Source organism: Aquila chrysaetos, chromosome 12 (assembly GCF_900496995.4).
Source record: "Aquila chrysaetos chrysaetos chromosome 12, bAquChr1.4, whole genome shotgun sequence".
Classification (NCBI taxonomy): domain Eukaryota; kingdom Metazoa; phylum Chordata; class Aves; order Accipitriformes; family Accipitridae; genus Aquila; species Aquila chrysaetos.
The window spans coordinates 9,739,903-9,767,517 of NC_044015.1; the positions used below are offsets into that span (position 1 = coordinate 9,739,903).

General features: G+C 46.5%; 1 protein-coding gene across 2 annotated transcripts in view; it reads left to right on the forward strand.

Annotated features, from left to right (window-relative positions):
- ACBD6 (acyl-CoA binding domain containing 6) overlaps positions 1-25,057 on the forward strand; it is an 89,756-nt gene extending 64,699 nt beyond the window's left edge. For both annotated transcript variants that reach the window (XM_041127953.1, XM_030033034.1), the window contains 2 exons: positions 20,172-20,202; positions 24,426-25,057. In XM_041127953.1, coding sequence (XP_040983887.1) covers positions 20,172-20,202; positions 24,426-24,580 — 186 coding nt within the window. In that variant the 3' untranslated portion in view covers positions 24,581-25,057. The remainder of the gene's footprint in view (positions 1-20,171; positions 20,203-24,425) is intronic.
- Positions 25,058-27,615: the final 2,558 nt, after the last annotated feature.

A 27,615-nucleotide genomic window follows, 5' to 3' on the forward strand; every position in this document is an offset into this window, starting at 1 on the left:
ACTGGTTGCTTTATATTTAAGCACTTTTTTTTTTTTTCCTAAGAAATAAAAGTCAGTTTGGCTTCACTGGACTCCAAAAATGGGTCAGACTGTTACGGGGACCCACTTTTTTATGTTTGGTTGGGTAATACAGGAAAATAGGACACATTAATGCACTCATTTTGGGAGAGGTCTGTGCACGCATTAGGACTCGGCAGCATGTGGCGTAATTTTGGGTGGATGTGCTGTGAAGGTGCTATGCTATCACTAACCTTTGGCACTGCATCATTTTGTGTTTTGCCTCTGTGGGCATACCATACAGGCAGCAGCTTTGCATCTAACAGTGATTCTAATGAGAGAGATTCTGACAGGTGGGATTGATTTAATTGATTTAATAATCAATTTAAATCTAGTTCTTTGTTATTTTTCTAAGGAAAGTTTGATTTTCATTGGTAAGTAGCCATTAAAATATGTTCATTTGCAGCTAAATATAGCCTTTATAGTAAATTTAGTTGTTCTTTTTGCTAATCAGATACACAATGTCTGTCCATGTTTACTTAATTATGTAGTTTAACCTAGTTTATTCACATTCTTAAGTTTTACATTTGAATCAAGCTAGAACACAGCAAATGTAATGTTTTTCCTCTGGAGACCATTAGTCATTTTGTTTTCACTTGTGTCTAAGTACATCTGAATGGCAGTTAGGTTTTTTGAAATTAAATTCTTACACAGAAATTTTCACACACTTCTTAAAAGTAAATTAAAATCTCACTATAAATATGATGGGTTTGGTTTTGGAAGGGGACAAATAAATAGGATTTTCTTTGTATTTATGAATAACACACTTCTTAAAGGAGATGTCATCTGGCACGTTCAGATAGTCACTTTCCTGCCCAAGTTTTGTTAACAGAATCAAGGATTTTAGCAGCAAAGTGAAGGAGGAAGTGGAGAAAGATGAGGACTAAGCATAGGCTTTAATTCTGTCATTAAGCATTTAGTGTTTGATGAAGTTTTATCCTCTTTTCTCATGTTGTCTGTTGTCTGCCTAAGAAGCACACTTCCCATGTTCCAGGCAAAATGAGAGTGGAAAGAACATACTGTGCATTCAGTGACATAAATTATAAAGAAGAGTACATAATGCATTGCCATGATTTTCTTGCAGGGTTCTGCAGTATTCTTTGAATTTCATGTCTTCTAAAAGCTATTCCTTCAGACATAGTGTATAGTTATCACTCAGATACTTTTTAACTTTTTGCAGAGCTTCCGTGCTACAGGCATGGCTATTGTATACAAAAGCATATGATCATTCTTTCCAATTCCTCAGGATTTTAGAGCTGGTAGATATGTTGTCTCATACTTCATTTTTATCCATTAGTAGTCCAAAGCTGGTCTAATACCTCAAAAGAATGGTTACAGGAGTTTACAGAGTGACTTACCTGCTCAGTAGTTAGACTTTCTTTAGAGAACAGGCATCAGATATGTGCTGCTTGAAAACATGCATTATTTTTCATTTAACTGTAGTGATTTTATGGAATTGTATTCTGTTGGGCCATCACTTAGGTTGCCCTAACTTTAGATATATTAGGGAAGTATTTCTTTATTGCAGGGGGAGGGGATAAATTGAATTTTATCCCTCCTAGGTAGTGATTACTTCCATTCCATAGGACCTTCTAAAAAAAAAAAAAATTTTATTCATGATTTCAAGTACAACTTTTCATGTAAGCTTTAAGGTCTCATTAAAACTGGTGGAACAAATTACATTAATTCCTTTGGGACTTTTGTCTTTAACATTTAATTGTTTAATTGACCAAAGCTTGTAAATTGGTAAAAGCGGAACAAGACAGAAGATAACCATCGAGAAGGCATGTCCCAGCATGCCAGCCCAGTTGTGGTGGGTCTCCTTAGCAGCTGGGAGAGATTCGGTTCACAGCTTATGGTTTTCAACTTTCGGCTCTTCAGTATTTTTTCTTCCCAGATTACTAAATGAAGGCAAGACTAAACATAGGCTTAGATGAAGACAGATCTTACGAGAAGAGGGAAGACCTAGTGTGGAAAAGGACAGCATGTCCTGATAGTCATAGCATAGCGCTGGAAGCTCAGGATCCTGAAACTAATCCGGGCTGTGTTCCTTGTTTGACCTTGAGCAAGTCAGACAGTGGGGGGTTTTTTGTGTGTCTCAGTTTCTGTAACTAACATGGGAATACTATGTGCATATATCCCTGGGTCTTGCCTAGATTAATAAATCAATATTTGTAAAGTAAGCCTTGATAAATGCTAACTGTATTAATACGCGTACTTGAACCTTGCGCAGAACTTTGGGAATGTGCCTGCATTTCTGCTGTGCGAGTGGCTGGGGTATGTTGGGGCCCTGGGCCAGGGTGGTCAGCAGCAAGAGAGACCGGTTTGGGTCATTTTCTTCCTCCCAAGGGACTGCCTGTAGCACATATCTGCAAGAAGGTCTTGAATACAACTTTTCCACTTAACATGCTCCCCCATCACCCACTGTCAGCAATGAGATTAAATTCTGTGCGACTGCAGAGGACGTTGCATGATTAAAATCCTCTTTTAGAAATTAATATGTACCATCGCTCTACAGTACTGTGCCTCTTTGCGGAGAAGGGTATTGTCTCCTGAGCACTCAAGGTGTGAAAAGCCACCAAGTGAAGCTATCTATCTTTGAATTTTATGCTGTCGCACAGTTGCTCCGATGACAGCTACAACTGCATAAAATCATAGGGACTTGGGGACTTCTCCCTGCATAGGGTCACAGAGATGTGGAGTAAGTTTTACAGAACAAGTGACGGAATAGCAAAAGGAGTGTTTGAACTAGAAGTTCTGCTTACAGCAGAAGAGATTTCCTGAGGCAGAAGGATGGTCAACGTCCACATTCACCCATTCTCCTTAGGAAGCATCTCCCATAACTGGGTATTCTGAAAAAAAACCACCAAAACCATTTTGCCCCAAGATACTGCATAGCTTTTCTTTACCTTGCTGCCTGTATCAGCCCAGAGAAGCACAGTAGTCAGTGCATTTGCATATGCAAATTCAGTCTTCATTAGACATCAGACATTGATGCAGCCCACAGAAGGGCTTTACTTACATAAACTTTGCATGCTTTTGGTAGATACCTTTAGGTGTGCAGGGCTGCTGCATTCGGTACAAACTGAAGCTCTTGAGCAGTCATTTCCATTCTGCTTTAGGTGCTGGAAGACTTTGTGACATGACCAGGAGGTGCAGTAGGGTGAGTTATTCTGGATGGATTGATAGGTTTCTGGAACAGCTTTTCTGGAAGCAGTTGATATTCGAATATCCATGTTTAATACAGCTAGCAGGCTTCATATTGCTTTGAGGAGGGCTGTAGCAGAAGTGGCTGGCTCTGCTGAGAGGTCTTCTATTCCACTCACACATCCTTAGCGGCTGCAGCACAAACAGCTAATATTAGCAAGTCCCACAGGTGTTCCCTGTTAATAGACACATGAATATGATTTTTGCCAGTTTAAATCCTGCAATGAACCTGGTGCTCGGAATCCCTGTTTCAGGCCTCGTTGGCAAGTGCAAATACATTTACTGATGTGAATTATCCACCTATTAAGAAAGTGCTGATGTTGCCAGCCTACCCCATGGGGCTGGTGTCTGTGGGGTGAGTTGTCCTACACCTGCAAGGGACACTCCTATGAGTAAGGGTTTGTGCTACCAGGCTCTGTGGCTTCTCTTTAAAAGCTCTCTTATCCCAGCCCTTGCCAGCTGGGGTAGGGAATGTAAATAGCAACTGTGTCTTTTTTATGGCAATTAGTATTTTGGTTTAGTGCTGGCTTAGTGAAGACTGAAGTGATGTTCTCAGGTTTGTTCAGGGCTCCTTCAGCTACAAGAGATTGGTTTAGGTCACTGTTAGCAGATGGAAATCAGTCAGGAGGATGTTGATCTATTCCCCTTTATCATTCTTCTACAATATATGAAGAAAAGTTTGAAACTGCTTGTTTGTTTAAAAAGGAAGGGGGAGAATTAATCTTCTTGAAAGACAGAAGTCCTAGTTTTTATCTGTTAATTTTTTTCTAGCATATATTTAGGAGTTCATAAAAATGTGTATTTCAGAGAGAAGAAATCTCATTTAGCTAAATGATTTTTCATTCGGGAGTGTAAAATTGTGGCTTTACTTGCTGTTAATCTTTGCCTGGCATTTGAGTTTAAAATGCTTTTGTTAGAGCACTCCTCCCGCACTGCCTTCATTGAGTGATAGACAGCATTTCCACTCCTATTGCCAAGGCTTTCAAAGAAGATCTCCTGTGAAGTTAGGTTTTACCAGGTTAGATTTTCCTGGCTTTTTCTAATCTTAAAAAGAAAAAAAAAAAAGGAGCAGGAACTTCAGAACATTGTGAAGGAGTCTCTAAAAAACATAAAGGTTGCAAATGTTCTTCTTCCCTCCATCAGAAAAAGCGAGCTTTTTAAATATTGATCTTTTTCTGGACTGTGTTTTCTCTGCCAGCTTCCTATTGTATTTGATTCTTCTTTTCCCTAAGTTGTACATCGGACCATGAAGTGCTCCAGGGACGTGGTTTCTTCAGATCCATTGGTGTAGCATATTGCTGTGCTTCAAGCAGCCTGATCATGTCCCTCACTTTCCTAATTTGCTACAAGAGGGCCCTAGCTTATTGGTAGTGATTGTGCAGGAGCAGTGGGATCTAAAAGGAGTTTGTGTCTCTTCAATTCCCTTAGTCCTGTTGCATTCTTAAAAATTAATTCAGCATGCCTTAGAGAAACAGCTGTCTTCAGAAGTGTACACACTGGCCGACTCAGGTACACAGGCTAAGGGGGTCCAGGTTAAGAAAGATTACGTAGGTTTGCAAGGCGGGCACGTGTCCAGTGTGTCAGATCACAGGCTGGAGGTGCACCTTTTCTGTTGGACTGAGGGGTCCTGAACATGCCGGTGTGTTCCCTGGTCTGCAGCATGGGCTGGGAAATGAGGAAAACCCTGAGTCCTTTTTCTAAGGCTGGGTCTGAAATGCCTGCTGGAAGGAAGCATTGATGTACTTTTGTTTATTCCTCTGTAGCACTTATTCCCCATTTGTGTCTGATCTGATCTTTGGAATTAGATGCAATTCAGGCGTTGTATATGGTGGCTTTAAGGCATCTGTATGTTTTTAGACTATGCTTTTTCACGTACAATGAAGTTGTCATCAGGAGCTGCAGACTGGTGCACAGGAGCTGTTCTCATCTCGTAATTCAGTCCCTATTGTTGAAACATATGCCTTAACTCCTGCTCTCCTGACCTGCCTGAATACTAGCTGCTGAGCCTCGGTCAGACACACAGCCCTGCTTCAGCTTAATTCCTCTCCTGTAGTTTGAGGCACAGGGACGAGTGCGCCAGCTGGAAGGCATGTGACATGTTCCCCATTTTACAGGTGGGGAAACTGAGGCACAAAACAGTTGGGGTTTGGCCACTCTTTATGGCAGAGTTCCCTTTCCCCATGCTGTGCTTTCCTTGTCTCCGTAGGGAAGAAGGGCTGGAGCTAAGTCTCTGAACACGGATACTTTTACCACAGGGACTGGATTATGTGGCAGACTAGATTTGTGCCTACTGCTTCATGTTCTGAATGTGCATTTCTGCTAAAGCCTTTCCCTGGCTGCTGGCAGGCTCCTGGTTTCCAAGAGCTCAGTCCCGTTTTTCCTTCAGGAAACAGAGGATCTGGGGGAATTTATAAGAACTCTAACTCAAAGCAGGCATGTGGCTTCCAAAACTGAATCTGGCTTCCCATGGCTTTTAGCAGAAGGGTTGATTTGGGTCAAAATTAATGCAAACACTTGTGTAGACCATTTAACGTTTAGTTTATAGGCCTGTTAAAGCAGCAGGATAATCCCTTTAGATTACCCATGTAATTCCTAGTGAATATTTATTTTAAAGTGACTTCAGTGGCCTTAGTCATTAGCAAAGGTTAGTAATACATCTCACAGCTGCCAGACTCAATACGACAGCATTTGTCAATAGGAGGGTTTCTCCTTTTGTTTCCTTTTTGTTTGTTTGTTTGTTTTTTAACATTTCTCCAACTCTTGCTGGCTTAATCCCATGAGCTCACCTCTAATCACAGGGAAGCATCCGAGCTGCCTTTGCCGTGTTGACTTCCACTTGAGTGAGACTAAGGAGGGTGCCTAATCCTGGGCTTTTCTCCTGCTGTCTGCCGAGGGTGTTGGGTACACAGCCTGCGTGGGCTGCCGGGGGGAGGATGGAGTACGCTGCGGGTTCAAGGACACGCTCCCGCTTTAATGTGCGCAGACATGCTCCCGCTCGCTCTCTGATTGGCAAGGTTAACTCGGAGAGGCTGCAGCTTTTTAAACTGATTTGATTAGACCCACTACTTTATCCTATTCCATCCCCCACCACTCGGCCCACCACCTCCTGATCCTTTTAACACAGCCCTTGGTCCAATAACCAGCCGGTCTGATTTCCCCCCCCGCTCCCTTTTTCCAATTTTCGTGCTGAATTTTGAGATTTTGTAAAATAGATTATGCAGCCCTACAGGGAAGATCAGGAGGCAGTGTCTTAGTCTCCGGGCTGTGTTTTATTGTGACTAGCTGAGAGGCTGGGATTTGCCTCGTCTTCCTCACTCTCCCCAGCTCTGTTCCTTTCCCAGCTCTCGGTGTGAATATGTGAGTTCAGGGACAAGAGGCTGAGGGCTCAAATATCCCAGCTTGGATTCTCATTGCCCTCCAATGTCCTCCTCTCCCTGCAAAACCAGGGCTGGGGAGAATTATACTCTCGGCCCGAAATGACTTAGCACCCCAGGTCGTCTTCAGCTGTGGTGTGACAACATGTTCACTGTTTGCAGAAAGAAACAGGGACGGCATCGGTAGAGAATTCCCTTATCCTGCAGGAGCAAAATAATGGTATATTTTTGTAGCAAACATTACTAGTTGGGACTACTCTGGGAGAACAGATGACCCGTAGCTTCCAGCTTATAGGCTGGCTGACAAGCAGGATGGGCTTGGAGGAGCTGGGAGAAGCTGTTTTGGCATTAATGCCCACAGCCATTGGGCCAGCAAGGGTTGAGTGGGCACCAGCCCAGCCTTTAAAGGGTATGTGATCCTGTTGCTGTCTTTAGCCAGCATGCTTTAGCACTTTTCAGTTTTCAATCCTGGGCTCCACCTCTGGTATGCAGCTTATGTTTGTCATATTAAATACTCCAGGGGAATTTGGAGCCTTGTGTACATAAGTGCCTCTTGCCAAGTCTCTCTAGTCCTCCTATAAATAAGTAAATAAAGCCTATAAATTACAGGCTCTTACCAAACCAGTGAGCCCCAACTCACAGAACAAAATTACTGGAGAGTGACCAGCACTGCTGTATTTTTGGGAATCCTGGACTGATCCAGGGGAAGATGCGTCTCATCTCGTTATCACTTGCCTATTTGTTTCACCAGGATTGATCTAAAGTGGTGTGGGCTAGTTGAGCAGCTCAGTGCTGGCAGGGACCAAATCCAGCAAACAGGACCGACCCTACAGAGTCACCCTGGTGAAACAGCACAGAATATAAACAATCCCCTACATGCGATGTATTAAACCTTGACATACTGCATTACTTAAGAGGTCTCAGGGAAAATTAAAACCCTTTTGACTGCGTTTTGCAATGCAGGGAAAATTTTAGTGACATTTAAAAGGTTTCTCTTGTGTTCCTCTAATGGGATAAATAAAAAAAGGCTTGTTTTAGGCCAGCAAATGGGGGGACAATCCAATTTCCCTGATTCCATCAAGACACTCTTAAAGCATTAGCTTGTGCAGTTTTAAAAAAACCCACAACAGACTGACCCCTCTGCCTGATGGCTTTGAAAAGTGTCCTGATGTGGAAGTATTTATCCTACGCAGCATGCTTCATCGAGGCACTCCAGCAGCGCTCCTAAATATACTTCTTTGTTATTAAACTATTTAGGAGGACAGCATGCACAGGAGGAAACACAAACACCAGTTTATTATTTACTGCAGCAATCCACGCTGGGGCTGTGCTCGGAGACTAATGCGTGATGACGTGCTCTTTAAATTTGGTACTCGGAAGAGAAAAAGGATGGCATTAACTAGTAACATTTCTGATGAAAGACTGATGAAAGACTATGCATGCCCTTAACTTTATGTTTTTAAGCATAGTTTTGGCTCAAAATAAATAAACATTCCCCCCATGGAATGTTATATTTGCAGTTTGTTTCCATCAGTCAGAAAGATTAATGTATCAACACTTACTTCGGAGGGGGCTCTGGGGATTGATAATGGGAGATACGAAGCCTTTCACCTCAAGGTCACTAGTTCAGCTCTGCCCCACGTCGGTCGCCACGCCAGTACCTGCCATCTGCTCCTCCTCAGCCGTCCGCCCAGTGTGAAATGGGCTGGTCCCAGTTCTGGGCACTGGGGACAGATGTCCAGGTCCCAGCGGGCTCCCTCGGCTGCTTTAGTAGGAAATGGGACGGACCTGGCTCAGCTCAGCCCCAGATGTGATGGCAGCCCCAGCCTTCGGCTCGGACTGAGCACCACCGGGGAACTTGACCTTCTGCCGTGCTTGTACGACCCATGAATAGCAAACCTGTTATTCCTGCCCTGTGCAGAATAGCTCATTCAAAAAGCAGGGCATCCCTGAACATAAATCTGTCTGTTATAAAGTTGGCCGCAGTTTTCCCTGGTTGCCTCCAGCTCCTGCTGAATTTCATTAGGAACACCTCTATTATACAGCACAAGGAGGGAGCAAGTGCTGCCTCTAGACTTTGAAAGAGCCCTTTAAAGTGAAGATCAATTTTGCATCTCACTAAATAAGTAATGACAGACCAAACTGCAAGTACTTAGTTCAGCTTTATTTTAATAGCACTGTGGCTCCATCGAGAAATCCCAGTTACTGATATAGTTTGATGTCCTGAGGCAGTTTTCTCCAGATGTTTTTCTTTTTTTTCTTTAGTATTGGCACTTTATTAATAGCTGTTTGGAAACCTGACTGTCTGTGAATAAGCAGTACCAATAAACCCTTTCCGTCTCTATTTATTTCTACTTTCTTCCATCAGAAAACAGTCCCAACAATCATAGACTGAGAGGGGAGTTTTCAGTCTAACGTGTGGTTGTACTTGGTGGTGGATGATCAAATGAAAGAGCAGCTTCATGCCTTATAAAATAAAAAATGGTAAATCAGCTACTAATACAATTCACAGAGGCTGCTAAAAGGCTGCTGGATGTCACAAAAACAGCAACCATCTGAGGTGGTGAGACGGGAGCTTCTTAACTCAACACGTGCAGTCAGCTTCTCCCTGGCAATGGTCCACTTTGGGGCAGGATCCAGGCTCTGATGCCTTCCCCCTCTGGCAGACAGCTGTGAGTGTGCCAACGTCCTCTCTAATTCCAGATTAGCCACAAAGAGGAGTCGTTATCCTTAAGAAACAGGCATGCTTGGGAAGGAAAGGCTGTCTGGAGGCTGCAGGGCAGAGCACTGTCCTGAGATGCTTTGAGATGTCTGAGCAAGGTCCCTGGTATTGGGTTTTTCTAAAAGAGCAGAAAAAAAAAGAAGTGCCTTTCAAGCTGAGGGCCGTGGGCCACTGTAACTCAGCTCCCCTGCTACCCCAGGCTTCCCCAAGCTTGGCTTAATAAAATCCAGATGAGTTCAGAGGATGGTTCAGACCGTCTCAACATAGGAAGTTTTGATTTTGCACACCAAACCAAGGAAGGTTTATGAGACCAAAACAGAGTCTCCAGAGTCTTTATCCTCACTGACTTAAAAGAGAAAAAATCCCTAGGCCGTTAGCAGTGCCTCTGCTCCTCCTGCAGCACATTGCCATGTGCAGCGTGGTTGTGCTTTTATTACAATGGTGCCTGCAGTCGTCACGATACTGCAACCTCCCTGCCAGTGCTCCAGCCGCTGCTGCAGGGTTCTTGGGCTTTTCAGCTGACTGTGCCTTTGCCCAAACCAGCAGAAATCAAACTGTGTGTTCAGACAGGGCACTGCTTTAGCCTACACAGGACTGGTTTCTCTGCTTTCTTTTGGATTTCTTTATCTCTAATGGCCACTCTGTTGTTGGCTTTAAAAGGACACTTTATACAAAGAAAAGAGGACGTCCTGAAACGCAGAGTGGCAGCTCTGAGTCCATTATAGCTGACAATTAAAAGTGCAGCATCTCCTTGGCCACCCAGGGCTGGGAGTTCAAGTCTGTGTAGGAAAGGAGGTTATTTGCAAAGTCCTGAATCCCTTTAAATAAATATAAGCCACCGTTTGCCTTGAAGTCAGAAAGGGCTCAAGTGAACTGAGCAGTGGCAGCAATGCTCTCGGCTCCCACTGTCTCCCGTCCAACCTGCTAAATTTAGCAGCCTAATCAAGCTTCCTTCTCTCTCTTTAATCAGGTGGAACAAGTGGCATGTTGACTTGCTGGTTGGCACTGGATCCGATCCTGCTCGCAACATTTCCAGCCCCTCGGTAGTGACCGAGGGAGCCATATGCGGGGGAGCAGCATGTCTGATAGGCCACCACAGCAGCGCTTCCACTTAATCTCTCTGCTCCCATCCACACGTGCTGTCCTGATATCCGACAGCCGGTCCCATGCGGGCAAGGTGCCAGCAGTGACTTTACAGGCTTTGTGGCAGAGATTATTTAAAGGAGATTAACCCTTCTAAACCCCTTAGATTTTAATTATTTCTGTATGTATTTATAAAACCTGCAGTCTGCTAGTTCCAGGGCACAACTGCCCCAGTCCCCATCCTTAACCTGGATTCGTGAATATACAATGCAGCCATATTATAGGACAGGGCTGGACTGGACAGGGGTCATTTGACTTATTTATTTATTGCGGTTCTGGAACAATTCACATCTGGGATGAAAATGAAACATTATGGTTTCAAATTGTAAAAGGAGCTAATAATTCAAATTACTTTAAAATACTAGCACTAACACTGCATTAATTGAATTGTTTGAGTCGATGCAGCATCTCTCGCTAATTGTTTTGGTTAAGGCAGCTCTGTCATTAATGCATACTGTTGCCTCCCCACTGCCCGTGTTGTGAACACGGAGCACCCTGCTTCTCTCTGAAGACAGGGCTCTGTAGGGATATATTGGCAGCCAGAAGAAGGCAGGCCTGTTCTTTCAGTCAGTCTCTTAGCACATTTTTTATATGCATATTAATGCTGTGAAATGACGAAGTCTGGAAAACTGTCATTACTAAGAGGTACTGTTAAAAGGAAAAGAAAAAAAGGGTGTGCACCTCCATCCTTTCGTGCTTTCTCTCCTGTTTGTCATGTGGGTTAGTGCTGGGCTAATTAGTTTTTTAGAGTTAAGAAGTGATGGAGGGAATGTTTCCACTCTGCATGTGAGGTGTAAAATCCAAATGAAATTGAAAATATTTCTGTTTCACAGAGCAACCTGGCTTATCTCAGGTGATACACACCTTGCAGAGGTGGGAAAAACAGTTAAAGAGTTGGTAAGCAATTGCCACTGAGACTGTTGGATCAGAGATACTCCAGAGGCCACGTCTCGGTATGGGTTAGAGTCCTGGCATGAGGGCTGTAGCTCTATTTCTGTATATTCTAGGATTGCTGCTGAAAAAATGACAATATTTAAATGTATATCTGCCTGTTTTGTAAATGCAGGCATAAAAGGTGGCTGTTAGAAGGAAACAAAACCCACAGCATTATGGACCCCAATGATCTGAGAAAAAAATAGGTAATTTTGAATACATTTCTTAAAATCAGATGATTTTTATTTATTCTTGTCTCCTGAGGAAGGAAATAAATGCAGACAGTGCCAAGGAGTCCATAAATAAATTTTGTTCTTGGAGAATCTCTTTAATATGCACACAGTCCTGCTTCTGTAGTAGTGAACATTTGACCAGTAGCAATTAATTTCTTATCACAGTCTTTCTATGAGGTAAGACAACATTAGTGTCTCCATTAGGAGGTGGAGAATGGGAGCTCTCCGAGAGCAAATGATGCGCCCGGCTTCTCTCCCCTGCCCCGTAGCTTGCCAAGAGCTGCTGGAGGGAGAGGGCATTGCAGCGATGCCTCTCTTACAACACAGCTGGATGCTCCTCTCCAGGCAGATCTGTCCTCCTAAGCAAAGGATAGACTCGGAAAACGTTCAATATCTGTATATTTCAGAATAAATATCGTTAAGCTAATGAATTTTCAACCACTTACTGTGAAGCATACAGTATTTCCTTTAACGGCAGGTAGTAAAATGGGGAAGAAAAAAAAATTAAGGTCCCCGGTATAAATCTCTTCTGTCCAGAAAGGATGAAAAGAGGGTTTCTTACAAAACCAACCTTACGGAGAATAACGTATGATCTCTTGGCATGTAGATGATTAGGCAAACCATCCCAAAGGTTAATATATCTTTTCTCATTCAAATGGGTAGGATCTTGGGCTGAAAGTGCTGGACCCCTGTGTTCAGCCCTGTGCCCCAGGGAGGGGGAGCAAGGAACCAAAGGGTTAAATTTCGGGGCTGTAGAAGCAGATTGTGTTTTCCTTCTATGATGTGGGCTGACAAGACATCAGTATTCTATTCATCTGTTGGGAATTAGGCTGTTAATCCAATCAATGACTCTTGAGCGAGCTGCAGCCTGCCTCCCCACTGGGGAACAATCGGATCAGACGGGAGATTGTTTAAGAGCACAGTGCAGTCCCGGTGTCAGGTGGAATTTCCAAGCGTTCCCTAGTGAATTGGGGATGGGAAAGCTGTCTCAGCCCATTTATCCTGCCCCTTAAATAACCAGGTATCTGCCTCAGCCACGCTAAAGTGATAAAGCAGTACAAAAGCTACTAACTTTTACACGGGGAGGGGGCAGGGAAGCACCCTGAGAAGAGAGATTTTAGCATCTTGCCCTTAGGAATATTGCCCTGTTTGCAGCCTGGGATTGCATTTGCATAGTTTTGCTGGAGGCTGGCTCAGCTGCAGCACTGTGACACTTGTTACAGCTCTAGGCACTGGCTCTTCCCAAACACATTTTTAATCCCTGGGCTGAGGAAGCCCGGAGCTTCCCGGCAGCTTTTATATTGCACCAACACACTTGTTTGATGACCAGAAAGATGCCTGGTGCTGGAAGTAACAGGCAGTAGGAAATATTCTTTGGAGTAACCTATAAGTACGTATGTACAAATACACAGCTATGCTCAGAGTGCCGGCTGCAAATTGGGGTGAAAATGCTCAACAGGAAAACAGCCCTGAGAGTTTTGGTGTTGCTGCATGAGCCGCTGTGTAGATTCAGAAATCAGTTTGTTCTGCAATTAGAGACAGCCATGTCTGCGGTGGGATATTGAGAGTCTGTATCTGTGCCAGCAGCACTACACGCTGATGATGGTAGATGTGATAAATCCCATTGAAATTGCACTTGGAAATTTAGGTACACCACCAGTTAGAAACTAGGGCGATGAGGGATTAGCGTAACCCTGGCACGCTGAACTCCTCAGGCCGGTGGCGTTTGGGTGCATTAGCAGATGCAGGCTTCGGGAGGGAGCGAGTGGCAGTCATCATATTCTCTCCGAGCTTTCTTAGACGGGTTTTAACAGCAGCTTTGAAAGTGGAGGGCTCCTCCAAATTAGTGCACCTAAATGAACCACAGGTATGAGCTCAGGCAGTGAATATGAATAGGGAGGTCCCCAGACAGAAAGATCCCCAGCTTGGAGGCTTGGCTTTAAAGGGCTTCAACATCCCTCTCCCCTTGATCATAATTTTGAATCAAACAAAAGCTAATGCAATTTTCTTTGCCTTTCAGTAGCAGATTGTGCTGTAAGGGTCCATGCCATTAGAAATGTAATAATTGCTTCTCTATGCAGATCTAATTTATCTGTGAGGCACTTAGAAGATAGGCCAAATGATAGCCTGGCGGTAGGCTCTGGAGAAGGGCCCAAGAGGTGATGATAAAGATCTGTCTAGCACCTTCCATCCTTAAGGAGATCTGCCTGGCACAGTGCAGGAAAAGGTCTGAATGGGAGGAAGGAGGCAGAGGAGAGAGCTCTTGAAGAGGGTCAGCTCAGTAAGAGAGGGGACCCCACCAAGCCTACCCACATGCAAGGGAAGTGGACGAGTTAATTGAGGAACCAAACTGACAGGATATCCAAGCCCTGCACTTGTCAGCCTGGGCTATTTGCAATCCCCAAATAACAGCTGTTCGTGACCAGTGCATGGATTTTGGTTTTGCTTCTGCCGGAGGTTGCTCTGTATCCTTTGTCCCACGGCACTGGTCCTTGGGGAGTGCCTGAGCTGCCTTCGAGCCAGTGCCAAGTATGCACATCGTGATGTCAGCCTAAGCTTAACATTAACAACTGTAAAAGTACAAGCACTTCACAAACACCAGCTAACCAATTATCCTCGTATGGGCCACCCAGTCTAAAACAGCAGGTGAAGCTGAGCTGTCCTAAGTATACTTTGCTTTAGCGAAATCACAAGCTGAAAAATGGGGAGAAAACATAAAGGTCTGCTTCATTTTTCTAGGGTCAGAGCTATTTGGGACTCTGGATGCTCTGGCACAAAGCTGTTAGATGGTCTTGTTTCTCAAATTGTGCTTCCTCTGGTATTGCTTTAAGGATGAGGAGGTACCTAAAAGCAAAAGTCTATTTGCATGTGGGTGCCCACTGGTCTAAGGTAGGGATTTTAAAAGAGCAGGATCAAATTTCAAACTAAACCATTGCTTTTCTATGCCAGCATTTGCACACACAGTCTATCTGCTTTGATTGGACAAGCATTCATTTTCAATATATTAATGTACATGCCCAAACCCAGGCTGCTGTGTGCAAAAGCAGCATGTAAATGAAAATAACGGGTGTGTTGGGGCCATCTACTGAATTGTTTGGTGGAGTTCGGACTGGTTATATTAGCCTGTATTGCCTGGTTTTACATACTGGTGGGTATTAGCATGTGAATTCTGGTATGCTTTTAGCCGTAGTCTCACCCTCAGCCATCTTGGGGATAAATTTCAGAGAGAGAAGAAGATGATGAGGGTAAAGTAAATTGTTGGGAAGTTGAAGTCTAAAGTGGAAATAAATGAGAAATAAAACCCTTTTTAAAAGTGGAGGGAAGTATTTTCTTGCTATTTTTCATCTCCCTAGCTTGAGTGAGTGTGTGTCGTGAGGCCGCAGAGATTTATATTCACAGCTCCTAAGCACCAGTGCTTGTTCAGAGGCTGCATTATTCTAGCCCTTTTTATTCACTCACCTTCTAAAGATGTAGTGTAAATATTTATCTTCCCTCTGGCCCATCCGTGCTGCCCAGGACCCAGTGCTGTTAAACACTCTTATCACCTCATCGGTCTTATCTCTTGCGATCCCTGCCAACATTTGGAGTCTGTCAATGGGAACAAGCATACACCTTAAAAGGTGCCAAAAATGAACAGAAAGAAGAGGTGATGCGGGGCAAAGAATGCCTTGAAATAAAGAGTACATGTGCTATCCCTCAAAAGGGAGAGCTTAGTGTGTATGTTTTTCTGCTTTTCACGGTCACGGTGCCTGCGCTTGGAGTTGTGATTGAAGGCACAGAGATGAGGTCTTGATGCGGACCAGCACTTGAGGAGGTATGGGGATCCTGTGCAGACCCTCACAGCTGGTGTGGGGGGCTGTCCAGCCCCAGCTTCATCACCCATAAGGGGTCTAGCTGGACCAAAGTTCACCCAGGTAGCCAGCACGGTTTTGTTTTTCCTCTTTCTGTACTTCTGCTACATAAAACACGTGAGATGGAGGAAGAGACAGTGTCTCCCTTAGGGCCACCTTCCTGCTCGCAGAAGTTTCTGCATGCAGCTTGGAGAGCAAGTGAGGCAGGTCTGGAAGATCGATGTTTATATAACACTGTTTTAAAAACTGTCCTGTGAAACCAGCAGTCAAACACTGGCACGTCAACACATGTAAGATCTGCTTGCCATGGCAGGGCAGCGGGAATTGTGTTTTATAGCATATGCAGCATCTCAGCAGGGCTGAGCCAAGCCGTTTCCGTGTCTCTGCCCCTCAGTCCAGAAACCTTGTGTTAGGTTAAGCAGGGTACAGAAATTCCCAAAGAATGAACATGGGATGGCAACACCAATATAATCCTATCACTTATAAGACAAAATTGACATGCAGTAGCCATAGTACCACTTAACGGATAAGACAGTTGGTCCATCTGCGCTCGGTCCATCTTCTCTCATTTCTCTTGCTTAAATTTCTCAGGAGCAGGACACAATCCTGTTATCCAATAAGTTACCCACTGGTAGCTGGATTTTCATTGAGTGACATCTGTTGCAAACCGTGGACATAGGAGGTACTGGTGATTTTGTAGCATCTTTGTTTTGATGGTTTTGGTAGATGTGGACGTTTGGTTTTATTTTTGAAGTCTTTGGAAATGCTCTCATCTCCCTTGAAGGCTGTACAGCTTGGCTGTCATCCTGCTGTGGCCAGATGTGCCAGGAGGCTGTAAAAGGCACCAGGGATGGCACGCAGCATTAGGAAGCAAGAAGAAAGCTTGGAATCAATCTGTTGTTGGTTGGTAACTTGCATGTGTGGGACTCAGTGCTCCTATATTTGAGTGTGTAATGGTCTTCCCTTCCTTTCTGGTCATCTTCTGTCTGTCGATATGGGTTCTGCCATTTCCATAAGCTCATGAGCTCCTTTTTATAGAGAGGGTATTGCTAAAAGGGCTCTGGGACAGGTACCTGCCAGTGCCTTACAAGCTGAAAGCATAGCTTTACAGAAACACGTATTACTACTTCGAGCCTGGCCTTTTTCCCCTTTTGTGTTGAAGTTCACTGAATCAGAGCTCTGATTTCCTCCTTTTTAACCTGTAACGTTGACATTATTCCAGCTGATGTGTGATGTTAAAAAGACATTTCTCGGAGGCAACCCAGCATAGAGCAGAGCTCAGCATTGGCCCCGGAGCTGCCCATCTCTTCATCTGCACTCCCTGACATCAGCTCCCCTACTTAACACCTTCTCTTTGTGCTCCTGTCATGCTACAGAAGCTCATATTGGGAAAAAAAAGTCTCTAATTTCTTTCAACATGCCATAGCACAGAAATGATAATGCACCGTGATCACCTAACTTTCCATAGGCACAGTTTGGAAATAACTGGTTACAGTATTCAGGTTTTTACGTTACAGATATATCAGATGATTGGTTTCAGTGTGTATCGGTAGACTCTGGGTCTTGTTGTACTTGCAGCTCTGTATAATTTACATTTCTGTAATCTGAAAGCTAAATTGGAGAGAGAAGAAGTAAACAAATATGATAAACATCCCCCTCCAACTCGGTGCTTTGTATAAAATAAACCAACAAAAATCCTGATGGGTTTCAGTGGAGAAAATTAGCTGCCCCTGCTTGCAAACCAGATGAGCAAAACGGTGCATCTGATCACCGCCGGCATCTCTGCATTCCTTCTGGCTGCAGAGGATGCGCTCCTGGCTGCAACATGGCAATCTGGTGCCAGCGATCCCGGGCTGGCTGGTGACATTTGCCAGTGCCCTGGGCAGGGTGCAGCCAGGTAAGGACAGAGGCTGTGGCAGGCTGCCCCTGTCCGCTCGCTGTTTGGGGTCATTTGTCCCAACAGAGGCACGTCCTGGGAGAAAGGCACACCACACCTTGCCTAGGATGCTCCAGAAACCGCTGCTTTCTGTTGCACATTGGGAAATATCCCTTGCATCAAGGCCAGCTGCAATTCATCTTAAGACCACTTATGCGCGTCTTGTTTTGTTGTAAAACGGACATTTCCAGCGCCTGGTAGGCAATATTCGTCTCACATAATTTCCACAATGGGAGCTGTAATCCTCACTTTCACAGCCCATCTTTCATTAGTTTCCAGGTGTGACCATTTTGCGCTGAAGGCTCAGTGTTGCCGTACCTGGAGCCAAGCGCTGTGCACAGAGAAGCTGAGTGTGTCAGGCTCCAATTAGCCACAGTGCTCCAAAAAGCCAAATCAAAGAGGGATTGAGATCAGCAGCCTCCTGAGGGCATATCAAGGCCCTTAGTGAGTGACCACACTAGAGCTTTTTCCATTTACCTGGATTAAAATTTGTCACAGAGAAAATACAAGCAAATAGCGTAGCATCTGAGAGGTATAACGAATAGCATTTGGCCAGCCGTCAGGCTCAAAGGGGAAAAAAAAAATCCACAGCGTAAATAAAGTGTAAACAATGTTTGCATAACATTGGATTAATAGTTCTTTTTAAAAACTGCACCGGGATTAAAGAGACGCATTTCGTATGCTGGGACTTGCGCTCCCTTCTTAGCCCAGTAAATGCCAGAAAGTACATCTAAGAGAAATAAAAAGCCTTGTTAGCCCAAAGCCTGCTGCTGAAGCAGCAGTGCTTTACACAGGCTTTTGGAAGAGGAACAAATGGCTGTAGTATTCCTGGAGCAGTCCTAGGTATTTTATAAGGAGTTTTGCAGCAAAGCATTCCCATGGAAAGGGATTTCTGCTGCATGTCTCCAATCCCATTCACCTGGGGGTTTTGTCGGCTACAATTTTGAAAGTGGCGATACGGAGGGGAGCTGGTTTCCCATCCCCCAGCACACACACAACCTGCATATTTGAAAGCTTGCCTTTCTAATAACTCATTCGCAGCACTCATGCCTCTTCTTCCCCAGCCCTGCTCCGTATTTTGCTGAAGTCAGTGCCGGCCCTGTCACTCCTCCAAGCAGGCACGTGCTTAAGGACTGCTCAGGGGCTCTGGCTCAGATCAGTTACCTTATTAGTGTGGAATAATCAATGGATGCCATCCTTGATTCCTTCAGTTTTTTGGTTTGCGGTATCTTCTAATGACACCCACTTGGATCCCACAATTTGGGCAGAAATAGGCTCCTGAAATGAGGTGCCTCCAAACATTGGCATGAGTGCCACGAATGGGGGGCATAGCAGCATGTGGAAGGAAAAATCTGACCCCCCACCTTTTGCTTGGAAAAGACGTGAAATGGATGTTTAGGCAGCAAATGCCTGTTACATCTGGCTTTTCTCTTTTGTCCCTGTTGCTCCTGTGGTTGTTGTGTTGGTGTGGTGTCCCAGAGCAAAGTGTGGCACCTCCCACCCTGAAACACAAGTCATTCCTAGTTCCTCAGCTGAACAGGGTTAATACCAAACAGAATAACAGGCTAGAAAACCAGTAGTCTCCAAACAGCTATGAGTGGGATTTCTACCTGTTTTCCTGTTCTTTTCCCTTTTGCCTGCTCCAGAATCCACAGCAGGCTGTAGAATTTGCACCTTAATCCCAAAGATGATGGTAATTAAAAACTTAAGTCTTCATAAACAGATGCAAATAAATTAAGGAGGCAAAGAACTGAATTAGAGGCTAATCCTGGTGCGGTAGTGAAAGCAAAGGGGCCAGTAATTCTTTCCTTCTGTTATTTCACCTGTTCTTGTGGCAGGGCAAGGCTGCGGCATGGTGAGGTGCCTGGGTTTGCACTGCTGGACGTGCCACATGAGCACCGACCACTCACCAGCAAAGCTCTGCCTGTGCTTGCCGAGTCTGGGAAGGGGACACGCTTCCCAAACCATTGCAGCTGATGCAGTGGCATATCTGTTAGCTTGAAGAGGGAGCTGTGTGCCAACGTCTTCAAATCATGTGGTTTGCTTTGCCCTTGCGCTGCAGTTGTTTCACAAACTGTTCGGCAACCAGCTCTCATTCCCGAGCACTGTGCATCGCCCTTTCCTCACCCTCATCCTGCAGGGACACCAGCAGCCCAACAGAACTTACTTGGGCGTTGGGTCCACCTTTGGCCAGACCTGAATTCTGAAGAGCAGGGACCTAAGATTTATTCAGGTGGAAGAAAAGTGGAGTTTTTTTCCTCTGTGTGCTCCCTTGTGCTGAAGAGTGTGGCGCACTGAGCTGTGCCATCATTGCGGTGCTTTACCCTTCTCTCGAGTAGTTGGCCAAGACTGGGCTTGCACAGAAGCATCTTGCACTAAAGCATCAGGATTAGTGAGGGTCCCAAAGTAAGGCCGTAGGACTGAAATCCTTCATTTTTATGGCCTGAAGTGATAACGCTGTGAACTGAATTATACTCATGTCATGACGTGATCCACGCACTCTTATGGGTGGATAGATATTGATTATCCATCAATACGGATTGATGGTGGATGATGATTCAAAACCTGACTGCCAGGTAGCTGGGTGTCCTGAGCTGTTTATCTAGTCAGTTAAAATATTGCTGTGATTCAGTTTGTTTATTTAAAACTGGGATTTACTTGTATTCCCACGACGTTACCTATACCCCTAAAATCAAGTCTCTCTCTCTTTTTCAGGATGGGGAAGGCCAGACTGCACTCCATTACGGTAAGCTGCCTTTCAGCTTGGTTGTTTCCTCGTAATAGGATGGATTTGCAGCTGAAGTAAATGGTCTACGTGCAGAAAGCAAATTTCAGCAGAAATATGAGGAGGGAAGCTGGATGTGATTAACCAGCGGCTACCCCCACTGGCAAATCCCAGCATGGTATGAATAGGAGCCCTGGGAGAAACAGCAAGGAAGACTGCTGTCCTCCCTTTGTTCTCCTCTGCAAAAGTCACCTTAAAGCCTTCCTTTTCCCCCAATTAATGATGCACTTTCTGCAGTTTTTCATGTGCACCTAAGTGTCTCCAGGATGCAGTTGTACTACCTCCAGGCCCAGGAGTGGCTCTGGTTAGGGGATGCTAAGGTTGAGAGGAGAGTCTGTACTGGCTTTAACAGGTTACGCAGGTGAGGGGAAGGGAACGAGCAAGGTGGCCTTCACCTCCACACGTCCTGGTGACAAACCTGTTTGATCGCAGCTGAGAGAGCAGCAGCTTCTCTACTACCAAAACCAGAAGAGCAAAGTTACAGATTGTGTCCCTCCTACAATTACATGCTAATTAGATATGAGATTTTGTAGCAATCCTTTTAATTGAAAGATTGCTCTATCTCCAAATGAGAAAAGTAGAGACTAAAGTGACACATGCAGTGCCGATGTGCAGGGAATAGGAAGGAAGTATCGATTTAATCTGTATCATAATTTTTTCCAAAATTAAGACATACCAGTTCTTATTTTGTACTCTCTCTCGATGCCTGTCACTATGTAATTAAGAGCATACTTGTCATTCTGAAGTGTTTGTGTCTTTTCCTCTCTTATGATCTTTCCACAAGGACATTAGCAGGATGGCAAAATTGCTTTGCAGACCATCAGTCCGAAGCACAGCATTTGGATCTGGATCTAAACTACCAGATTCCACGGCCCCTGAACTGAGACTGTAATTACAATAATGTATGATTTCTCCCCATGTGATCTTTCTTGTAGGATACTTTATTTTTCAAATTCTTACCATTCTGACTGAAGTAGCAAATGTGTTGCTTAGTGCAGCAGTGTCCACAGAATGACAGCACTTAATGCCACGTTGCCTCTTTCTCTGCCCAGCTCATTCCACATTTTGGGCTTTCTCCCTCCTGGGGAGATGCTCTCCCCTGTTCCCCGCTCTGGCACTGACATCTGCCTACCGAGGGGTGCGCAGTGGATTATAGTGGGTTGTCCAAAAGCATAGCATGTGTGTAAGTTATCCAAGAGCACCTGCTTCAAGCAAGTTCAATATGTGAAAGTAGAGGGTGGATGCATCACCTCAATGTAAATTATGTGCAGGTGGATCCCTCTGGCTGGTGGTTGAAGCAGGTTGTTTAACACAAGCAAACAAACATAACTGATTTAATTAACATTATTTCAGAAATGTTTTTTCTGATCCACCCTGCCAGCTCAGATGTTTCAATAATGACAGTTTACCAGGGTTTTTTTCCTGAATGTTTTAAGTGTTAAAATTTTTTATTCCCCTTGAGTATTATCCAACCTCCCCTCCCTATACGTCATCTTTGGGAAAGCCTCTCTGGGTCACTGGCACGCAGGTCTGGCGTGCCCGTGGGTGCCCTGCTGTCCCTGGCTGACCATCACTGCACCCAGGCCGTCCTCATTCCCTTACCTGGCTGATCTGGTCATAAATCACCCCGGTCTTGAAAATAGTTTGTTAATTGAGTGAATGGGTTTGATTCAAGTGGCTATTGGCCTGAAACTAGAACTCACTGAAACTCTTCTGATATCATCTCGGTAAGCGCTTCGCATCCAAGCCGTTAATTGCAGCAGAGAGACATGAGAGCTTGTGTGAAAACTGTCTCTGGCAGTGCTGAGCGGAGCAGTGCCTTTACAAGGCCATCCCTTTTGTTAGAGACTGTTCAGGGAAGGGTTAAATCCCATGAGCAAGGCCAGCAAGGCAGCCACTGCTTTTAGGGTGTCTCCATCCCTTTTTATGAGCCAGCGTGGCCTGACAGCTGTCCTTGTGGTGACAGCTCTCCTGATTACAGCCGGTGTCAAACTGCATCCTGCTGTGGGTTATAAATCCTGCCTCCTTCCGATCGGCGCCGACCCCGGGTTTAATCGGAGGTTAAGTGGAGGCCAGCCGGCAGTGCGGTCCGAAGGCACCGGCTCACCGGTGGGACCCACCACCGGACCTGCCATCCTCCAGGCTGGAGGCAGCCGGCAGTGCCGTGTTGATCGGTATGAGCACAGGTCTCCCCACTAAACGGCCCGTTAGTCTTCGGCTCCTCTCCATCCATCCATCCATCCACCCACCCACCCACCGGGAATACTAAACTCATTGCTGCTGCCTCTCCCAGAGGAAATCAAGGCTTCTCCAAGCACTGGTGGCCACGTGGCCGCAGAGTGGGCAGGCTCTGTATCCTCATGGGCGCTCTGGCTTCCCTGCAAAGCACCATCTGTTCGGCTCTTTCTGTGCTGTGGCAGGGCAGTGGGAGGGGACGCTGGAGGGAAAATAAATAATAAAAAAAAAAAAAAAAAAAGAAATTCATCATCTGAACCCTGAGGATTAATGGAGTCGGAAGGCGAACTGCGCTGAATGGAAATTCATCTTCACCCGTGCCAGTGTCAGGGCTGCCGCTCCAGCCCTTGACAAATCGAGGGTCCCAGGGTGCGATAAATCCAGCAGCTGTGCTCGTCCCCGGGGACGTCCCCGGCCCGCTCGAGGACACGGGCTGTGCCCGCTGGTGGCAGCGGACAAGGAAGCCACCTTTCCCCGTGCGGGCACCAGCTCTCCATCCCCAGAAGCTGTCACCGCAGCTTCCTTGGCACCCCTGGAAGTCTGCTTTCTGCAAGGGTGCTGTGCAGTCACACCGGGACGTGCCCCCCCCAGCCCTTCAGCTCAGCCCCACTCACACCCCCATCTGCTGCCTCACCAACCCCTTCCCCCTTTTCTTCCCCTTTTTTTATCTTTTTCAGTATAAGCTCCAATCATACATCAAATTTATTTTAATTAAACATTGCTGCTTGTCCCTTTGGGTCAGTAGAAAACTGCAGAGTAATGCAAAAGACACTCTAATTACTACATTTAACGGCAAAAAAGAGTTAGTTGATTACGTTGTAAAAGCGCCTGAAATAAAATTGCAACCAGTCACTACCAATGTGAGAGGAAGCTGCCGGCTTTGCGGCCTCGTAAGGCAGATGGGAGCTGAGGCAGTTTTTGGCTTCACTAGGATCTGCATTGCACAGACTTAAGGGAAAATCAAGGGACTGGGACTTCTGCTGGTATCAGTGAAGCCCAGCTCTTCTGTGTTAAGAGTTTCTCTGTTTTTCCTGGTTCTTTTTTTTTTTAACACCCTTAGGCAAGGTTGGAGGGGAAGCTGAAAGCTGCCAGGCTGTTACATCCTCAGGACAGAGAAGAGTTCAGGTCAAACTTGATTCTATCTTGGCAGAGTAAATTGGGGCTGAAAAAATAGTTGCTAGCAGAGGCATGAGTTAGAAATGACTGGTGTGCTGTTACTGGCTGTCTGTGTCAGCTGGTGCTCAGGGACGGTCCGGCTGGCAGCTAAAAACCATCCGAATTTTCCACAAGGAGCAATGATGGATGAAAGCCGGGAGCAAGGCAGTACTGACAATGTCCTGCCTGGGACGTGCTGCCAGTGGAGCCCTGTGAGGTTCAGGAGGCAGGTGAGGGGCAGGGGCTTATAATATGTTATAAATGATAAATGCATTATAAATTCTGGGTACAAAACCAGGCAGGGAATGCTTTCCCAGGTGACACTTGGGGCCTCTCTGTGGTGCTGCAGTAGCACTCTGGGGCCCATCCCTGGGCCTGTCTCCAGTCCTGGACATGAAGGAGCGTTAGCCAAACTGCGCCCAGGCACCCTGTGCATCGTCCCAGGTGATGTCCAGCAAACCACCCAGCTCCCAGTGGCTCCACGGCTGCGCTGTGGGCTCGGGGGTGATGGTTGCACTGGTAACACCCTCTCTCTCAGGACTTTTGGCTTTTCATTGCTTTCGCTCTGTCTTTTCTCTTTCCTTTGCACTATTAAATCCAAAGGCAAGTAAGACATTGAGTACTGAACACTGCACCGAAAAATTATCTGCTCCGCCTGGCCAGGTGCTGAGACGGCACTTCCTACCTCTGGCACAGGCATGGGAAGTCGCCAGCTACAGCGTCTCTCCAGAAACGCCCATCACCGCCGCCTCGGGTCAGGATCCCCAGACTAACCCTTCCCTTTCTCCCTCCAGCTGCTGCCTGCGAGTTTTTGGACATTGTGGAGCTGCTGCTGAAGTCGGGAGCCGACCCCACGCTCCGGGACCAGGAGGGTTGCTTGCCGGAGGAGGTGACAGACTGTAAAGCCATCACTTCGGCTCTACAGCAGCACACCACTGGCAAGACCTAACCCTGCGGCAGCACGTGGCGGGGAGGACAGAGACACTCCGCAATAACACCCCTTCTCTTCCCCTGCTGCCCTCTGAAACACCTTGGAGGTTCAAAGGGGAGCTTTTAGAGCACAGGGTCTGAGTGGGCTCTCCAGCTTACAAGGGCTGGCTGGCCGAGCGCATATCCTGGGCAGGATGGGATCAGGGTTTTGCATGCTCTGACATTTATCAGTATTTAGGGGGGAGGGAGCAAGGGAGGGGAGAGAGGGCCTGGAGAAGGCCCCAAGTATTGTTTTAATGTATTAAACACAAGTACTTCATCGGGTGTCTCACCAGAGCAGTCTGTGCTGACTGGTCGGCTCCTCCGTGGGGAGGGGAGGGCTGCTGGGCCAGGTGAGATGCTCATCTCTCCCGTTCAGGTTGAGTTTTGGTTTATTTTTTTTTTCCCCTGGGTCCAAACAAAATATTATAAATAAAAGCAAAGCACAGTGTTGGGACAGAGCCTCTGTGTGTTTTTCTTGCAGGAGTGACTTGATTCCTTGGAAGCAATAAGGGTGGGAGGCAGCTCAGCACTGTCATAGCCCTTGGAAAGCTCTGCTTGAGCTCTTGTCCTGGGGAAGGAGGGCTACAGAAGACAGCGGGGTCGAACAGCTGTCTGTCTGTCCCTCTAGTTCTTACCTAACACCTGTAAGACAAGTGTTTTATGGCTAACCAACCTCTCCAAGCTGACAGGACTTTTACCACATCACACAACCACTTTGGTGAATTAAACGGCATTAAAACCCCACCTCCACCAGCAGCTCCAGGTCCTCCTGTCGTGTGCCAGTCCCCAGGGTGGCTCTTTCAGGGCCGGGATTTTGTAAGAGCCAGGCACGGACATAAACATGCGCTTGCCCTGTCACCCCTGCGGGCCTGTCTTGGACACTTCATGGTCCTCTCAGCTGGCCAACTACCCAGAACAATGAGAAATTTGTGGCAATACCTCAGGAGTGAGGTGGGATGGGTGCAGGGCTTTGTGCATCCTCATTGGAATCCCCACTTGGGTCGGCCGTGGTCCAGGGGAGCTGCCGGGGATGGGTTTGTGCTTCGGGCTGGGAGGGAGTCTGCTGCGTCGGGTGGGTGTACACGGCAAGAGGAGGCCATGGCTTCCCTGCAGGTCATTGCCATGCTGCTTGCTTTTTCCCAGACAAGGAGATTTACAGCCTGGGGGGAGCGTAGGAAATCATTGCAATGACGGGAAGCTCCTTGCCATCGAGTCCTTTCTGCAGCGCATCCAGCCTCAGGAAAATTAAGTGGGAATGTTCCCTCCGGTAAGTAATGGCTGGGCAGGAGGCATGTGTGGGTTTTGGCCCCTCACAGCAGCTGCCGGCTCCTGCCAGCTTTTGCTAACGCTGATAAAGTTTGCCGCACTGCATTGAACGCCGCCAGCAGCCGAAGCACCACCGCAAGGCACGGGGCAGGCTCAGTGGTGGGGGCAAAATGGCTTGGGCAAGTTAACAGGCTGTATGGGCCCTTATATTGACCACATCAACTTATTTTCCAGTAACTTAATATTGGAGGGGTCTGATGGGCCAGGGAGCTGCGGTGGTCTCTGTGCTCTTGGGGAAAAGAAGAAAAAACCTTCAGGGCTTTTTCTGAAGTTAGTAGGAAACTTGAGCTCTAAGCCTCCTCCCTATGAACGTCCCAAAGAAACTGCCTTCCTGCTGGAGTGTGGATGGCAAAAATAAAATACATCTTGTGCATCTGTCGCAACCACCGCACATGCACCAGTCCCTCTGTGTTGGGGGACGCTTTTGCTGCCCAGTTGTGGCAAGGGGTGGTGAAACGAGCTGGCAGCAGGCAGGCAGGGAGCTTGGGTACGGACATGTGTCTCCTCAGTGGCATGAAGCAAGCTGCTGCTGATATAAACATTAATGCTCTATGCTAAATGCCAGGTTTCAACACTTAGGGTCCCTGCCAGTCCCTGGGGAGCGATGCTTATTCGATGGAAGCAATGCGACAGCCCCCTGACCCTTGAGCAAGGAGCCACAGTGGCTTCTGCTCTCCCTCCCCCTGCCAAGAAGACCCGCAGGCAGGTCTCATCGCAGCCACGGTGCACAGTCAAAAATGCAATGGGTGCTGACAGCAATGCCAGTCGCTTTTGCGTCCGGATGCAGATGAAGCAAAGGTGCTGACCCCACTGCTGGGGTGCTCTGCACAGAGCTGCTGCGCTGGCTTTGGGATGGAGACATGGTGGCATCAAGGTTAGGGACAAGCAAGGCCACCCTTGTGCAGTGCCATAATGGACAGCCACTGCCTGGCTTGATGGACATGCTGGGTAATAAAAAAAAAAAAAAAATCTCTCTTAAAGCAGGGATGAAAAGCAGTAGCCACGATGCCCGTGCTTTCAGAGAGCACATCTGGGGGCTGAGTGCTCAGCCCTGGAGATGTTTATAGCACTTTAGGTCTGTTTGTGAGGTTGGAGCCTTTCCAAAAAAAAAAAGGGGGGGGGGGGGGAAATGAGAAAGACATATATTATTGTTTATAATCTGCTTTATTCAGCCAAACCTTTCCCCAGCAGCCTTGCGGATTGCTGTTTAAATCCCTCAGTGCCTTTAACTACCGATACAGAAAGTGGTTAATGTGCATTCGTCCTAAGCTTGGCATCTACTCCAGGAAATCACTTTAATTGAGAAGCATTAAATGTTAAAATGATTAAAATATAGAAAGCCAACACACCGGTGCCTGCGGAGGGGCTTGGACCTCCCCCCCCCCGGCATGGCTTTTCCATCATCTCACCTGTGCCCACCGAGGTGGTACAGAGCCAGGCAAATGGCGGGGGACATGGCTGGGGACATGTGCCGGCTTTGCTGGTGGCGGGGGGACTGCAGGCACCCACCGCCATCACTGCGTGGTGGCAGGAAAGCTGCGGGCATCTTGGGGTGCCATGTGGCAGGGATGGAGATGCTCACCCCAACCCCCCCCACCTCTCCATGCCCACAAAAAGCCAGGGCATGATAACCGCTGTCGCTCGTCCCATCCAGGGATCCCGGCTCCTCCATCCGGACAAGACCCA